This window comes from Esox lucius, chromosome 11 (genome assembly GCF_011004845.1).
Source record: "Esox lucius isolate fEsoLuc1 chromosome 11, fEsoLuc1.pri, whole genome shotgun sequence".
NCBI classification, from domain to species: domain Eukaryota; kingdom Metazoa; phylum Chordata; class Actinopteri; order Esociformes; family Esocidae; genus Esox; species Esox lucius.
In genome coordinates, this window is record NC_047579.1 from 49,011,728 (window position 1) to 49,027,621 (window position 15,894).

Genomic DNA, 15,894 nt, shown 5'->3' on the forward strand with positions numbered 1-15,894 from the left:
TTTATATTGGCTATATGGCACTGAGTGGGTTTAAGGTATGTGGTTAGTATGCCACAGATAAAGGCTGTAGCCGTAGCACTTAAAAGTGGCATATCCCATTGGAATGTCCCAGGAAAATGGCTTCTGATATCTGTTCAGGCTCAGAGTGGAATATGGTCTATATTTAGTAATGACACCATAGTCTACATTGTCAAATTTGGATGGGTCACACCCTGCTATGAACTACCAGGTAGATATGTCCACTAAAATGTGTCTCTTCTAGACACCAAATGCACTTTATGGTCATGTGAAAAAGTACAACCCCTGGAAAGTTGTCCTTTTTTTTTTACATACCCAACTACATTAATTGATAAAGGTAACCCAATTTTAAAAAATCACACAAACCATTTATGTGATTTTATTAAACCAAAATCCAATTACCTTATGTGGAAAAATAATGTACCTTCACCCTCAAAACAAAAAGGGCAAATTCTTCCAAAATCAATGGGGAGTAACTAGGGAGGGTCCATGGGTCTTGATGATGGAACAAATTGAAGATACATCTTTACTGTACATTGTGTAAATGGCTGAGAACAAAATTACGTAACAACGGTCAATCAAACCTTAAATCTCTAACCGATTGAGGCCTGGTTTCAAACTCGCTCCAAAAATCCAGGTAAACAGTTGAAATCACAGGCTGTTCCAACTGTGAATTTAATCACCGCAACTTATAATGTGACCCAGCAGTGTGCATGCTGGGCAGGCTCCTGATGAGAGGACGGATGGGGTCCTGGAGGATGTCCCAGACCTGGATCAGGGCATCAGTGAGCTCCTGGACGGACTGTGGCGCTACTTGGCGGTGTCTGATGCACCAATACATAATGTCCCTGAGGTTCATTATGGATAATTGGATTCAGGTCTGAGGAACGTGAGGGCCAGTCAATGGCATTAATGCCTTTGTCATCCAGGAACTGCCTACACACCCTGGCCACGTGAGGCCCGGAGGAACCCTGGGCCCCCTGCACCAGTGTAAGGTCTGATGATGGGTCTGAGGTCATCCCGGTACCTAACCGCTTATGCTTCCTAACTGGACAGATTGATATCCCTGAGGTCTGAATGACTTGGTGTCATACTGTAATTATTTGGTTTTCCCTTATACATTTTTTTTAGCAGTGTGCTATGTTAATACTATTTAATGGTTTCAGAATAATAATAATTCAGTTCAGTTTTCGTTTTTAGTCTTGGGTAACTGGGCTAACCAATGTTTAAATTACATTTAGAAACGAATGTTCAACCATGAAGGGGCAAATCCCATTGGAGGGGGGAATCTTGCCCCAACATACTAACTTGACATATTACAGAATTATCATAACGCTTCCCTACATGAACATATATTTTTATTTTTATTTCTTTTCAACTTCAGGTGGATGGATTAACCCATGTAACCCTATATCTGTGTTTAAGTGGGACCCTGGCTTTCAGCAAATGTAAAATGACCACAAAATCATACGTTTTGGTTAATATATATATATATACATTTTTCTACTTTTCATATTACATTTCATTAAATCTTTTACTTATACTCAAGTAGTGTTTTTGTGGGTGATTTTCACTTTTAGCAAAGTTTGGTAATAGAAGGTAATTGACGGTATCCATCTACTTCTAATATGGAAACAGGGTACTTTGTCCAGTATTGCTGAACACGCCATGTTGGAAACATTAAATGCATTTATAGCATCAGAATAATTTAAACTGGGGATGAACGGGACATCGAGTGATTCCTTATCGGACCACGTTTTATGATGCACACGCAGAGCAGGAAGTTCCAACAAGCAACAAGCAAGCTAAAATAATAACTCACGTGTTGTCAAAATGAAAAACATGAAGAACTGGAACAAAAAGCTATTAAAAAAAGATAAGAATGAGAAATTTAAACCTGGATCTAAAATAAGAGAGAAGTGTGTGGTCATGTTCAACGATAACGAGCGACAGTAAGTTTGGCTGGTTCTGCTGTACTAACTAGCATCATCTAAACACTAATTATTTTCTCTAGGTAATTGTAATTAAGATGGTCTGGTAATAGTTTATGTAAATAATTAATCGGTGACAGAAAAGCATTATCTTACGTATGTCTTTGGTTGCGTTTTTACAGACTGCCTGTGGTAAACACAACCTTTGAAAAAATGTCTGCGGACCTTTAGTGACGTGTAATTCTCATTTATCCTTCCATTAAGTCTTTGTGAGTGTACCACTACTAATGACCCATGAATTTACTCAACAATCTGGATTCTCTGATCCTTTAGGGAATACCTGACAGGATTCCACAAGAGAAAGGTGGAGAGGAGAAAAGCAGCAGTGGTGGAAATCCAGACCAAAATAAAGGAGGAGCAGAAGAGAGTCAGAGAGGAGGTGAACATTGGTTAATAGGAAAAATAAGATTTAAAAACCCAGGGAAACGTCTATAGACATGGCATATAATACTTTGTATTTAGATTAATGAAATGGTCACAATGTGGTTGGAATAATCTCATGAAATAATCAATTCCCAGAGACACAAGGAGTATTTGAAGTTACTGCAGGAAAGAAAAGATGCTCTCGGTGAGTTTGAACTAAAACATACAACTACTAATTATATCCACAATTACGCAAATTCTCTGTGTGTAATTGCATTTTATTGTGGTCATCTCCACAGACGAGGACCAAGAAGATGAACTGGAGGATGTGATAACGGGCACAACTGAGTCTGTGCAGTATGACCACCCCAACCACACAGTTACTGTAACAACTATCAGTGACCTTGACCTCTCAGGGGCCAGCCTCTTTGCGCCAGCAACCAATCAGGTGAAGCATTTGCTATTGTTTTTTTTCCTTTCCAGTGGTCTCATGTTTTGAAATTGTTTCTTGGAAAGACGTTTTAACTGTGAATTTTCTTTCAAAGGTTACCGGGGAGGAAGAGGAGGAACTGGAGAAAGTTTCTGCTATGCCGAAGAAATCTGGTGATCCCATCCTCAATAAAAAGTATGTTGTGGTCATAGTCTTTTATGTTTACTGAAAGAGGCCTGTGCTGCTATTGACAGTAAACAATGTTGCCGTGGTCAGTTATGGAGGCCAAGATGTGGACACCAAGTCTAGAAGAAGGGGGAAATAATGACTAGATGCTTTTAAAACATGTTGCCCGTCTTGGCTGGTAGGACTGCGGAAACGCAGTGACCTCTCAGAACCGGATTAAAACCTGATGACCTGGTGAGGGAACTGCGGAAACGCAGTGACCTCTCAGAACCGGATTAAAACCTGATGACCTGGTGAGGGGACTGCGGAAACGCAGTGACCTCTCAGAACCGGATTAAAACCTGATGACCTGGTGAGGGAACTGCGGAAACGCAGTGACCTTTCAGAACCGGATTAAGACCTGGTGAGGGAACTGCGGAAACGCAGTGACCTCTCAGAACCGGATTAAAACCTGATGACCTGGTGAGGGGACTGCGGATCACTCTTGTGCACCGCTGGCCTGATTTTGGCCAGATTTGGGAGAATGACGTGTCGTGCCATGGACTTCCGGCAGTTAGACAGTTACCTTGATTGACCTGATGGAGGTGCTATAGGAAATAGTTGAAAATGCAAACCATCCAAGGTCACATATCTCACCCCTTTCCCCCTTAAGTTAAGGAATCTGCTACATTCCTCTGCTCACAAGGAACCAATTAGCCTCACGTCCACCATGATGGATTTACTTCAATTTAGAATTTTGTGGAAAACTCCATTCTACTCTGGCACGGAATAATCTGTGTGCCCAAATCTTGATACCATGCGTCTATGGACATTATTGTTGCCTTGCTTGACATGGCTTAGTCTCAGCCAATGCTTATTGCACCCAGAAACTGTAGTAAGTAATTCTACATTTAGTTCTGACTGCTCTATGTGTCTCATGGAGCATACTGCCTCATGTTCACCCTTGTCTGTTTTATCTGATGTGTTCCTGTTTCTCACTGGGCCATAACCCCCCCCCCCTCTCCCCACTTTGTAGAATCTGCTCCCTGAATGCTTCACTCCACGCCCACCAGAAGCAGCGGAAGGGAAGCAGGAAAGCGAAGCAGGAAGCAAAAGGAAAAGGCCGGTCAACAGACAAGAAGCCAGGTGCCATAGACAAGAAGAACAGAGTTGACAAGAACAGAATGGGGAGGACAAGCAAGAAGCAAAGACGCAGACTGACTGGAAAGAGGATACATCACAAGGACTGAGAGCTATAAATATATATATTTGCTGTGGGCGGTTTTGGTCTTCTTGTTTGATCAGGATCCAAAACAGCCATGATGGACATTTTGGAAAAGAGGATGCAGCAGAAAAGTCCCCTGTACAATACCCACAGCCATTTTCAATTTAAAACCATTGTTCAATCCATAGGGGCCCTTTCCGACACTGTTCAATTTCTAACCTTTTTCAGTACTGTCCTTTGTACATTTTGGAACTGATGTGTGGCCTTTTAAAATAAAATATTTTCTTTTCATTTACAGTATATCCTTTTACAATGCTATATTTGTGTGTCTGTGTGTGAATTCCCCATTCTGTAGTCCATTGTCTGATAGGAAACTTGATCCTTCAGACAACATCCGTTTAGGAGCATCAGAGAATCGCCCTTTACGTGCCTTTCTAAAGCGCGGTTGTGTGCTTCACAACACGATTGTTGTCATGGAGATTTTGAAGTACCCATTTTCCCACATTTGCTTTGATACAAGAGAAGTTGTATTTTCAAGGATCTATTAATGTATGTTAATCCCATACCTTAGCTGTGTTTATTTATTCATGCTAACCTGAGCCAGCGTGTGCCATCTGTCACAAGCTTATGCATTTCATTTAGCTTTCTGAAGCCCATGTTATCTAATACAACCCTAAGTAGAGGTACTGTAATGCTACATTTTGGTTATAGATCTGTCAGGCTGACAGGTTCTCTAATGTTAAGCTGAGCCAACATGGCGGTCAGAGGTGCATCAGTTTCATCCATTGTTGGAACAGCCAATCAGATGCATGTGTGAGTGGCAGCCACAGGGGTACTGGGAAGAGGTTTGTGCTGGGGGTCTGATGAACAGAACTCTTCCTTTCAATGGCCTATTCTCTGTTTAACTGACAACTGAGGACTCTTCTGTCAGGTATTGTTGAAAACCTTTTCTTCTAAAATGTGAATAGTGAATAAATATGTTTAAAGAAACTTATTCATTCTTTCTTACATGGAGTACTTTAATGTTTATATATTGGGGTTGTTACATAATGTTATCCGTCTTAGTAATAACAATGTTTTTTGAGATTGTTCTGATTTGTGTTCCTATTTGTGTTGTGTTTCACTATATTCTTGTGTGTGAATTGCTTAATGCTTTCACTTAAAGCTAAATGGATCCCTCTGGACCAAAGATCCTACACATGAAAAACATTCTGTTTTACTGGTACTACTCCTTTCACTACTTTCAGTTCTGCTTTGTGGCGTTTTATTCAGAGGCCTATTTTACCCTGCCTCTAAAAGCTTTTTTTGCTCTCAGAGGGGTGCGATGAGTGAGCGACTGCCACCTCCGGACACGATATGCCCCTCACCAGCGACGACCTCATCTGCCCCACATTCCAGCCCAACATCTTCGACTCCTCCCGCTGCCACGAGTGCCTGCGCCAGAAGCACCTGCACTCAGGCACGGGTACAGGCAAGGATGTAGTTGTAACACCTCTGCCGAACCTCACAGCCGAGGAGGAGCCACAGCCAGACACCGGACCTCCGGCAGCACTGCTAGTAGCGCCAAGAACGCAGGGGAAAGAGTGGGACACCAGTGCCAAGGTGAGAAACTCGACGGGCAGGGGGAGAGGCCATTAGAAGTGTGTTGCGTGACAGGATTAACTGGGCCTGTACAAATAGAGGTGGTAGGGAAGATATTGGTTCAGGGAAAGGGTCAGATAAGCAGTGAGGCCATTCACGGATCATTACATGCCAGGAAGCAGGGGAGAGGGCTCTTAATGTGGGCCTAATGATTGCGACTCTAGCTAGGAGACAGGTCTCAAGAAGATTTTATCGTTTCAAAGGGGAGCACCCCATTAAACCAGTAACACTCAAAGGGACGGTTTCCCATACCGAGATTAGGACTAGTCCATGACTAAAAATATATTCCCATGGAGATTTTCCATTGATCTAGATTTGTTTTTGGTCTTAATCTGTGTCTGGGAAACTGCGGGATAGGGCTGAAAAGGGATCAAAAGGGCGCAGTAACGTATGATGTTAAAACAGATGGTGATACCCTGCGCGTTGTCAATGAGTTTAATGGTTTAAGAAGATCAACGTGGAGAAGGAAGATATGAGGAGGGCAGTGAAGAGAATGTTTTCATGACAAATTAATGAAGGGAGATCATTTACTGGCCTTTTGGGAATCACTGGTAACATTATACATGAAGGCTGGTTACGGAGGGCCCACATCCAAGCCAAGTACAGTGGGGAAAACAAGTATTTGATACACTGACAATTTTGCAGGTTTTCCCACAAGCTTTCTTTTAAGAAAGCATGTAGAAGTCTGTAATTTTTATCCAAAATCCAGAAAATCACATTGTATGATTTGTAAGTAATTCATTTGCGTTTTATTGCATGACATAAGTATTAGATACATCAGAAAAGCAGAACTTAATATTTGGTACAGAAACCTTTGTTTCCAATTACAGAGATCATACGTTTCCTGTAGTTCTTGACCAGGTTTGCACACACTGCAGCAGGGATTTTGGCCCACTCCTCCATACAGACCTTCTCCGGATCCTTCAGGTTTCGGGGCTGTCGCTGGGCAATACGGACTTTCAGCTCCCTCCAAAGATTTTCTATAGGTTTCAGGTCTGGAGACGGGCTAGGCCACTACAGGACCTTGAGATGCTTCTTACGGAGCCACTCCTTAGTTGCTCTGGCTGTGTGTTTCGGGTCGTTGTCATACTGGAAGACCCAGCCACGACCCATCTTCAATGCTCTTACTAAGGGAAGGAGGTTGTTGGCCAAGATCTCGCGATACATGGCCCCATCCATCCTCCCCTCAATATGGTGCAGTCGTCCTGTCCCCTTTGCAGAAAAGCATCCCCAGGAATGATGTTTCCACCTCCATGCTTCACGGCTGGGATGGTGTTCTTGGGGTTGTACTCATCCTTCTTCCTCCAAACACAGCGAGTGGAGTTTAGACCAAAAAGCTCTATTTTTGTCTCATCAGACCACATGACCTTCTCCCATTCCTCCTCCGGATCATCCAGATGGTCATTGGCAAACTTCAGATGGGCCTGGACATGCGCTGGCTTGACCTTGGACCTTGCGTGCGCTGCAGGATTTTAATCCATGACGGCGTAGTGTGTTACCAATGGTTTTCTTTGAGACTGTGGTCCCAGCTCTCTTTAGGTCATTGACCAGGTACTGCCGTGTAGTTCTGGGCTGATCCCTCACCTTCCTCATGATCATTGATGCCCCACGAGGTGAGATCTTGCATGGAGCCCCAGACCGAGAGAGATTGACCATCATCTTGAACTTCTTCCATTTTCTAATAATTGCGCTAACAGTTGTTGCCTTCCCACCAAGCACCTTGCCTATTGTCAGCCTTGTGCAGATCTACAATGTTATCCCTGATGTCCTTACACAGCTCTCTGGTCTTGGCCATTGTGGAGAGGTTGGAGTCTGTTTGATTGAGTGTGTGGACAGGTGTCTTTTATACAAGTAACGAGTTCAAACAGGTGCAGTTAATACAGGTAATGAGTGGAGAACAGGAGGGCTTCTTAAAGAAAAACTAACAGGTCTGTGAGAGCCAGAATTCTTACTGGTTGGTAGGTGATCAAATACTTATGTCACGCAATAAAATGCAAATTAATTCTTTAAAAATCATACAATGTTTTTTTGTTTTAGATTCCATCTCTCACAGTTGAAGTGTACCTATGATAAAAATTACAGACCTCTACATGCTTTGTAAGTAGGAAAACCTGTAAAATTGCCAGCGTATCAAATACTTGTTCTCCCCACTGTATGTCAAGACACATACAGTATGAAGGCACAGTTCTATTGGTGTCACGTTTTGCCCCAATACATTTAGCTGAAGTCCGATATTATGGCATTGTTTTATTATTGCTGTTTGTAACAGCAAAACCATTACATACATTATTCCATATTGTTAAAGGGAAATGATTAATCATTTTGGTCACATTGTTATTTTCCATTTATTATTAGCTAATAATTTAACATAATTTAATTTTGCTCTATAAAGGAACTCCATACGTATTCATTTTAAATGAATTGAAACAGAAACTGACAACTATTATTTGTAATATTTATTTATTCTGTCAAACAGTATTTATTGTACCTCCACAATCTAATAATTGAACCAATAATGTCCAAGTCAAACGGGGAATTAGCGTACAAATTCTAAAACCAAACCCGGAAAGCCTGTGCTGTATGTATCAAGAAAAAGACGCCAATGAAATAATAATGAGAAGCACAATCTAGGTAGAGTTACAACAGTGTAACTCTATTCGAGCGACAGACAACGTGTGAGAGAGAGATCAGGAGGAACGGAGGATTGAGTCTGAGGGAAGACCTTGTTCACGATGAACCGTATGGAGATACATCTGTAAAGAGAGTCTCGGAGGTGTTCATCCAGGTCTGATGATAATGACTGTCTTTAACTTATGTTCAGTTATTAATTTGTTACTGTAAATTAATGATGCCTTGATTTTATGCAGGTCTAATGAGTCAGATTTTGCTAGTTCCCACAAAAGGTTTTGTTTCTGTCACTATTCAGTATGCTTTTCTCTCACAGCAGAAGCAGTATTTATCATTGTCTGACAAAGAATTTTTCATAATTTCAAATGACCAACATAATTGACAGTTTCAGCCAGTGTAGGTCAACATGGCGTCACACAGGTCACCTGCTCCCGTACTGGCCGACGTTGTCTGTGATCTGTGTTCGTATTGTCCTATCAGGAGGACTCAGATGACCTTTCAGCGGTAAGCAGCTGTGATGTCAGCGTTTGTCGGTTGGGTTACGAGGAGAGCTCATTGTGCATCCTGAGCCCAGACTGTGACCTCTACATTTGTGACGGCGACGACGACGACGACAGCACTGACAGGTCCCCTTTTCAATCCGTTGTGTGTTTGATACCGAAGATCTGCTAAGAATTCCTGTTTAGTATATTTCTTTAAAATATGCACTTGTATTGAGATCTCTGAATACTGTGTTACGGGATTTTGTGTTTGATGAAATATTTACCAAGAAATTAATCAAGCATGCTTTGTTTATTTGTAAAAAGTATATATATTATATTCATATATATATATACACACACACTTTTTTATATTAAAACAGTTACTACCCAAATAAATGGCCTTTTGCACAGTATATGTTGTTCCTCTTTCCTCTTTCTCCACTGTTCAATGGCTCGTCTTTACTTTCTGCTCTTCCAGCTGTCGTGACCACAGTGACCACGCTGAGTTCAGTGGCTCCATAACCGCAGAGGACAACTACCTGCCTCCCTGGCACCACCCAACCCAGCCCAGCATGACCCGCATTGACCTGCCCTCCCACCGCCCCGACCCAAGAGCCTGGAGAGAGGAGGTCGACAGCAGGGGGAGCCTCAGCAGACACTCGGGTCAGGACTGGACTTAACCACATGTGTCCAATTACAGGCATAGGTGTTATTTACATGATGATGTCAGGTACCTGTGCTCAATGTCATAAAGTGGGAGTCTGGCAGCCTGTACTGGGACTGCTTTGGGGCATCAATATTCGGCCACAATGTTCAGAATTAGGCAACGTTGAAAGATCCCTCTTACATGATGATACTTTTCTTTTTTCTTTAGTGTTAAAAGAAGAAAGAAATTGTGAAAGTGGCTACTTCTCTCTTGGGAGGGTGGGAGGAGCCCGTTCTCTTAGGAATCAGATCCCCCCTCCGGTTTTCCGCCATTCAGAGCGGGGACACCCCATATACAGCCACCGGAGCCCTGAGCCCAAAGCTACCATCCCCTTTAGGAACCCTAACTTGGGGCTGGCCTCAGAGAGGCTAAACCAAGAGATACTAAATCCAGACAGTCCTCTGGAGATCCCTGAATCTGACCCATTTGATCTCACAATTGAGGTTGAGGCTCAGGTGGGTCCTCGCTCACCGAGCCCCACCCCTTTTAAGATTGCAGAATCCCTGGCCTCCACAAACCGGAGGGGTTTCAACCGCTCATACAGTAGGGGAAACTCCCCTTCCTATCAGCAGCCTGGGCAATTCACTTCACAGAGACAAGGCTCCACTCTATCTCGCTCCGCCTCGCCCTCACAAAGCTCCTCCCCATTCAAACGAAGTGAATCAACACCTTCCCTCAATAAGTTGGGCTTAGAATCTGGGGGCAGGTCTCAAGGGCGGGACCAGACTTCTAGAGGCTCCCCGCAGAGCTCTTTCGGACGGGGTGTTGATTTCGGAGGCTTGCACAAAAACGTCAAATCAATGGCCAGTTCGGTTGGTTCCATGTCGCAGGGCAACTCTGTTGCAGATTTTAAAAATGCGCTGCGTAGGAGTGAGAGAAACAGCCCATTGAATGGTTATGGACGTGAAACGCGAAGCTCCGCCCCTTCACGGATGGGTTCAGGCCAATCCCTGCTCCACAAATCAGAAGGAGGAAGCTCCGTGAACGGTCGTGCATGGGACAGCCGAAGCTCATCTCCCCTGAGGAGGGGTAATGCATCCGATGGGAACAAATTAATGAAGGGTCTCAGTGGGGAAAGTCGCAATTCTTCTCCTGCGAGGAGAACTAACGATGCCACAACCCTCCTTCGCAAATCTGAAACAAGCAGTTCTCTCGGTGGTCATAGTCGACATAATGGTCGATGCGGCTCGCCCATTAGGGAGGGTTATGATGTCAAAAGTCAGTATTTTGGGAAATCTGATTCGGTTAATGGCTTAAACGGTCATGCTTATGAAAGTGCACGTTCTTCCCTTCCCGGTAGACGAGACCTTGACACTACTAGTCAGTCCCTTTTACATAAAAGTGAAGCGAATGGTTTTGGAAAAGGTCGAGGTCGTGACAGTCAAAGCTCTCAGTCTCGGAAAAGCTATGATGTCGCAAGCCGAGACTCTCTGCACAAAAGTGAATCCAATAGCTTCCTGAATCTTCAGGATCGAGACAGTCGAAGCTCCTCTCCTTCGAGAAGGGGGTACAATGCGAATCATCAGGATCGTGACAGTCGAAGCCCTTCACCTTCGAGAAGGGGGTACAATATGAATCGTCAGGATCGAGACAGTCGAAGCTCCTCTCCTTCGAGAAGGGGGTACAATGCGAATCGTCAGGATCGTGACAGTCGAAGCCCTTCACCTTCGAGAAGGGGGTACAATGACCCTAGCCAATTACTGCTTGGTAAGTCTGAGTTGAAAACCTCCGTCAGAAGTCAACATCGTGATAGTCAAAATTCCTCTCCCTTAAGGCGAGGCAATGATCCCCAGAGCCCGTCATTGCTGCACAAAAGTAAATCTAATAGCTACCTGAATAGTCAACATCGAGACAGTCGAAGCTCCACCCCTTCGAGAAAGGATTATAATGCCCCTCGCCAAACACTACTTCAGAAATCAGAGACAAACACCTCTGTCAAATACCATAGTCGTAATAGTCATAGCTCCTCCCCTTCAAGGAGCCAAGACAACCCCAGCCAATCACTATCGCACAAATCTGAGAAAAGTGGGGCCATCAATGATCAAAGCAACTATGGTCGCACATGCTCTCCATCCAGAAGGGTCAATGACCCACCGGGTTATTCACTCCTCAGAAACACAACCAGTGGTGGTGACTACAACGTTTCCTACGAAAGAAAAAGCACTTACGGTGACGCCCGGCACGACTCCAATACCTCCTCCCACTCACTATGCAGCACCTCTCAATTCACAGAGGGCAGAAATAACAGAACAACCAATCCCTCCCAGAAGGCCTCTACTGTCACCTGGGAAACAAGGAGTAGCCGTTGTAGGTCGGGTCTAGAGACCTGTAGCTCTTCCCCAGGCACGCAGCAATTGACCGACCGCAAGCGAAGTCCCTCCCCTCGGATGCAAAGACACACCTCATCTCAAAGTTCAATAGAGTCCTCGGAGTCTGGCCAGATGTCGGGGGAGTCAGCAGGGAGGAATAGGGAGGAGTATGCCGTGATGGCGGATCTACCAAAGGTCAAGCCTGTCCTCCAAAGGGAGACGGTTGGTCACGAGGGACCGACTCCACACCATCCCTCGGGGAGACAGGAGCTTTTCAAACCAGCCAGGTTAGGGTTTTCCATTGTGGACGGATAGAGGATGAGGTTGCAAGTTGTTTCTCCCTCTGTGTCTCAGCTGTGTCAATATTTTGTGACTGACAATTTTTTTTTTTTTTTGTTTTCTCTGACGTCATGGATCTGATATTTCAGCCACTCCCTCACTAAACATCCCTCCAGAGAGTGGCTGGATAACTCGGGAGACCTCGAGAGAGACCACATAGGATGGCAGAGCGGCGGCAGTGGGAGACTCTCTCGTGCACACTCGTCCACTTCTCTGCACGTGCAGGTACATTCAGTGTAATACCTCCTCACAGTCAGCCAAAACCAGCTGGGAGAAATGCCTCTGAATTCCAAAGAACAATGGGAAGTACGCCAATTCCTTGCCTCCTGACACATGGTATATTTAAGGCTCCCGATTGCTGCACAGGTGATGTCACTGTCTCGCAGTTTAGCTTGTCATTGAAATTAGAGTTCTTATCTTGGTTGCCCTCAGAGGATGCCGAATTGGGGGTGCCCGGGTTTGATGGGAGGGTTTTATAATCGTGCTCCATTGACTATTTCTGTTTGGCACCTTGAAGCTCAATTGTGGTGTTTGGCCATAGTATTTCACATTTACATTTGTTTTACATTGACATTTTAGCAATTTAGCAGATGCCCTTACCTTACCCCCCAGAGCTGCCTGCAGTTAGGGCACACATTTTAGGAAGCCTAGTGGAGCAACCCCGCAGGTCCATCAATGTCAGTGCTAGAAAGAAGGCAAAAGATATGTGAAAACAGCAAGCGAGAGTGTACAAATGACAAGTGCCTGGATTAATAATTGCGCCGCTTCCTGAGTGAGGTAATGTCGTACCCTACTAATGTTATAGAGCATGAACCTACAGGATCAAGTCACCGCCTCGAACAACAGTCTGTTGTCCAGTGGCACGCTGAGGTCCTTTTAAAAGAGTGACAGGGAGTTGTTGGTGTAGATAGGCCTTTCCCCAGAGGAGGAGGCCTGTTGCCATCCGGGTGTCAGAGAGGGAGGAAGAATCTGTTGTCATAAGGGGAGGAAGAATCTGGTGTCATTCACGTAGCAATGACTGGCCAGACACTGTGGATGTGACTTAGCATAGTGACTTGGAGTACAGATGGGAGAGGAGAGGGCTTATAATCAAGCCCTTAATTTGCCTTAATTGCGAATTGGACATCTTGAAATTGGGAGGGGGGAAAAACAGGGTAAAAACAAAATAATAATATACACTCACCTAAAGGATTATTAGGAACACCTGTTCAATTTCTCATTAATGCAATTATCTAATCAACCAATCACATGGCAGTGGCTTCAATGCATTTAGGGGTGTGGTCCTGGTCAAGACAATCTCCTGAACTCCAAACTGAATGTCAGAATGGGAAAGAAAGGAGATTTAAGCAATTTTGAGCGTGGCATGGTTGTTGGTTCCAGACGGGCCGGTCTGAGTATTTCACAATCTGCTCAGTTACTGGAATTTTCACGCACAACCATTTCTAGGGTTTACAAAGAATGGTGTGAAAAGGGAAAAACATCCAGTATGCGGCAGTCCTGTGGGCGAAAATGCCTTGTTGATGGTAGAGGTCAGAGGAGAATGGGCCGACTGATTCAAGCTGATAGAAGAGCAACTTTGACTGAAATAACCACTCGTTACAACCGAGGTATGCAGCAAAGCATTTGTGAAGCCACAACAAGCACAACCTTGAGGCGGATGGGCTACAACAGCAGAAGACCCCACCGAGTACCACTCATCTCCACTACAAATAGGAAAAAGAGGCTACAATTTGCACAAGCTCACCAAAATTGGACAATTGAAGACTGGAAGAATGTTACCTGGTCTGATGAGTCTCGATTTCTGTTGAGACATTCAGATGGTAGAGTCAGAATTTGGCGTAAACAGAATGAGAACATGGATCCATCATGCCTTGTTACCACTGTGCAGGCTGGTGGTGGTGGTGTAATGGTGTGGGGGATGTTTTCTTGGCACACTTTATGCCCCTTTTGGGCATCGTTTAAATGCCACGGCCTACCTGAGCATTGTTTCTGACCATGTCCATCCCTTTATGACCACCATGTACCCATCCTCTGATGGCTACTTTCAGCAGGATAATGCACCATGTCACAAAGCTTGAATCATTTCAAATTGGTTTCTTGAACATGACAATGAGCTCACTGTACTGAAATGGCCCCCACAGTCACCAGATCTCAACCCAATAGAGCATCTTTGGGATGTGGTGGAACGGGAGCCTCGTGCCCTGGATGTGCATCCCACAAATCTCCATCAACTGCAAGATGCTATCCTATCAATATGGGCCAACATTTCTAAAGAATACTTTCAGCACCTTGTTGAATCAATGCCATGTAGAATTAAGGCAGTTCTGAAGGCGAAAGGGGGTCAAACACAGTATTAGTATGGTGTTCCTAATATTCCTTTAGGTGAGTGTAAATCAAATCTACTATGGCTATAAAGTGCTCATTGATAGTACATGTAGCCTAATAAATAACGTGTCATCCTTCTCAGAGGTCTGCCCCCCCCACCGTGGTGGTGCATGAGGCCAGTTCATGGAGCGCCCACCACAATTCCCCATCTGAACAAATACAGGTGTGTACTTTATTTACCATTGAACTGTGCATATATTTAAATCAATAATTTTCACCTTTCAAAATGATTTTCAGGCTTCGGTACATTCTGTATTTAGACCTGGATGAGTTGACTTTGCAGGCATATAATTGGATCTAAGTACAGGTGTAGACCTGGTCGGTATGAAAGAAAGGTGAATATTTGTATTAGAAAATCGGGCTGGCATGTGGGTTAGTTGTACAGGTGTACACCTGATCTGTAAGAATCAGAAGGAATTCACATTCAACTGGAGGTCATTACAGAATGGCACAATCATAAAACAAAACATGGCAACAAAGAAAAAAATGTACCGACCCCTATGCAAAAGTCTGCATACCCTTAGTTCTTAATACTGTGTATTGCCCCTTTAGCATCAATGACAGCATACAGTCTTTTGTAATAGTTGTCTATGAGGCCCCGAATTCTTGTAGGTGGTATAGCTGCCCATTCGTCTTGGCAAAATGCCTCCAGGTCATGCACAGTCTTTGGTCGTCTTGCATGAACCGCACATTTGAGATCTCCCCAGAGTGTCTCGATGATATTAAGATCAGGAGACTGTTATGGCCACTCCAGAACCTTCACCTTTTTCTGCTGTAACCACTAAAGGGTCATCTTGGCCTTGTGCTTAGGATCATTGTTGTGCTGGAAAGTCCAAGAGCATCCCATGCGCAGCTTTGGTGCAGAAGAATGCAAATTGTCTGCCGGTATTTTCTGATAACATAGTGCATTCATCTTGCCATACATTTTCACAAGATTCCCCATGCCTTTAGAGCTTGCACCCGAAAAAAACATCAGTGAGACACCACCATGCCTCTCAGTTGTGATGGTATTCTGTTCACTTTAGGCCTTGTTGACCCCTCTCCAAACATAATGCTTATGGTTGGTCTCGTCACTCGAAATTACAGTGTGTCAGAAGCAACGAGGTGTGTCAAGGTGCTGCCGGGCATATTGTAACCAGGCTTTTTTGTGGCATTGGCGCAGTAAAGGCTTCTTTCTGGGTCAGACATGACATGGCTAAGATTCCAGAAAGA

General features: G+C 44.2%; 1 protein-coding gene across 1 annotated transcript; it reads left to right on the forward strand.

The window, feature by feature from the left end:
- Window positions 1–1,791: 1,791 nt before the first annotated feature.
- Window positions 1,792–4,300, forward strand: nol12 (nucleolar protein 12). Its single transcript, NM_001304175.1, is given in 6 exon segments — window positions 1,792–1,970; window positions 2,283–2,388; window positions 2,529–2,577; window positions 2,672–2,820; window positions 2,918–2,997; window positions 4,004–4,300. Coding segments are annotated over 6 exon segments (717 nt in total). The 5' UTR covers window positions 1,792–1,851; the 3' UTR covers window positions 4,218–4,300.
- Window positions 4,301–15,894: the final 11,594 nt, after the last annotated feature.